At 71.3% G+C, this 1,850-nt stretch overlaps 1 protein-coding gene across 1 annotated transcript in view; it reads right to left on the bottom strand.

Annotated features, from left to right (window-relative positions):
* CHLNCDRAFT_144631 (hypothetical protein) overlaps positions 1-1,850 on the bottom strand; it is a gene marked incomplete at both ends in the record, with an annotated part of 5,526 nt that overhangs the window by 610 nt on the left and 3,066 nt on the right. The window contains 5 exons of the mRNA XM_005842697.1: positions 157-239; positions 454-562; positions 886-960; positions 1,201-1,274; positions 1,465-1,641. Of these exons, the coding sequence (XP_005842755.1) occupies positions 157-239; positions 454-562; positions 886-960; positions 1,201-1,274; positions 1,465-1,641 (518 nt within the window). The remainder of the gene's footprint in view (positions 1-156; positions 240-453; positions 563-885; positions 961-1,200; positions 1,275-1,464; positions 1,642-1,850) is intronic.

Raw genomic sequence — 1,850 nt, 5'->3', positions numbered from 1 at the left:
CAGAAAGGGCGGCGGCGGCGCCCCGGCAACCCGAAGAAGCACGCGCACCCACATCACACACGCCAACCTCTTCACACACACACACGCAGGCGACACACACAGGCACACACACACACACAACACGCTCACACACGCATACACATATGCACCGCCCACCTTCATCGCCCCGCCACCGCGGCTCAGCAGGCGGGATATCGACTCCTGGGCAGCCCGCTCCCGCGCCGCGCCCGCCTCCCCGCCTGCAGCGGGCGGCACGTGGGTCCGGGCAGGCTCAGAGCCGGTTTAAGCCCAGCCTACAACTCGAGCAAGCGGCAGACAGCGCCACGCCTGCGTGCCTGCTTCTGGGAGAGGCCCAGTTGGCCAGCCCCGCTGCGCACGCCGTGCACACACAGCCAGCACACACAAACCACACACCACACACCACACACACACACACACACGACGTGCATGCACCTGCGAGGCGCGCCACCTCAGCCGCCAGGTCTGGCAGGCGCATGGCGGGGTCGGCCAGCAGCGCGCCCAGCCGCCGCTTGGCCGCCGCCGCCTGGGATACGCCAAAGGCCTGCAGCGGGGTGGGCGGGCGGGTGGGTGGGTGGAGCAGAGGTTCAGCGGGGCAGAGGGGTGGGTAAGGGGCAGCGACCAGGTTTGGTTGGCTGCGGAGGGGTGTGAGGCGAGGGACTGGTGAGAGCAGCGCTGGGCCGCTTGCAAATCGTTGCAGGCGCGCAGCAGCCGAGGGCGGGTGCGGCGAGGGAGCTGGAGCTGGCAGGCAACAGGCAGGCAGGCAGGCGGGCGGGCAGGCAGGCAAATGAGGCTACCCACACACCCACACACCCACACGCGCGCACACACGCGCACACACACAACACACACACGCAGGCAGCGCACCTTCCCCGCGGCGGCGGCCCCCTGCCGCACCAGCATCAGGCAGGCGGCCAGGACCAGCAGTCGCTGGAACTCGGCCTGCGGTATGGTACGGGAGGCGGTACGGTGCAGGATCATCAACAGGCGGGACCAGACATGTTGACAGCAGGCAGGCAGGCAGGCAGATGGCTTCAGGTACCCCCCAACGCACACGCGCACATCCGTACCCACACACGCACACACGCACACACACACACGCACACAGGCAGACAGCATGACATCATAACCAACACACACAAACACACAGGCAGGCACACACACACACAGGCAAGCGCGCACCTGCGCCGCGTGCAGGCGGGGCGTGTCGAGGCGAAGCGTCTCTGGCAGGGGCAGGCGGGCCACCGCGCCCTCGCCTGCGGGCGGGGGCATGCGCGGGAGGGCGGCGGACGGTCGGCGGCAGGCGTCAGCGGCCGGCGGCGGAAAGGAGAGTGCCACGGGGCTGGCGCACACTGCACAGCAGAGCAGTGCAGGGCAAAGCAGAGCAGGGCACAGCAGGGCAAACACAGTGCAGCACAGCACAGCGCACCCCCAGCAGCGCTTCACCTGACACCAGCTGCACCAGCCCCAGGCGCACCAGCCCCCGCCAGCTGGCCGCCGCCACCGGCGCCGTGAGCAGCTGCCGCCCTACGGCACCGCCAGGCGAGGCGTCGCCGCCGGGGGCGGAGCGCAGGCCGGCGCGGAGCGCCGGCAGCGCCTGCGCCTGCCGAGCCTCCTCTGCAACTGCGGCGCCGGGGCCGGGAGGGTGCAGGCCTGCCAGCTGCTCCACCTGCGGCAGCTGCCCGGAAGCCGCCGCCAGCCAGGCGCGGGCGTGGGGCAGGCGCGCGCCCAGCTGCTCGCGGGCGGCGCCCTCCGCAGGCCCCAGCATTTCCTCGAGCTTGGTGGCAGCGTAGGCGGCGGCGCCAGCGGGCGCCAGTTGGGCCGCCAGCAGC

The sequence above is a fragment of the Chlorella variabilis genome, assembly GCF_000147415.1.
Source record: "Chlorella variabilis unplaced genomic scaffold CHLNCscaffold_73, whole genome shotgun sequence".
NCBI lineage: Eukaryota > Viridiplantae > Chlorophyta > Trebouxiophyceae > Chlorellales > Chlorellaceae > Chlorella > Chlorella variabilis.
The sequence above is the reverse complement of the archived record's forward strand: the minus strand, read 5'-3'. Positions and strand labels throughout refer to the sequence as shown.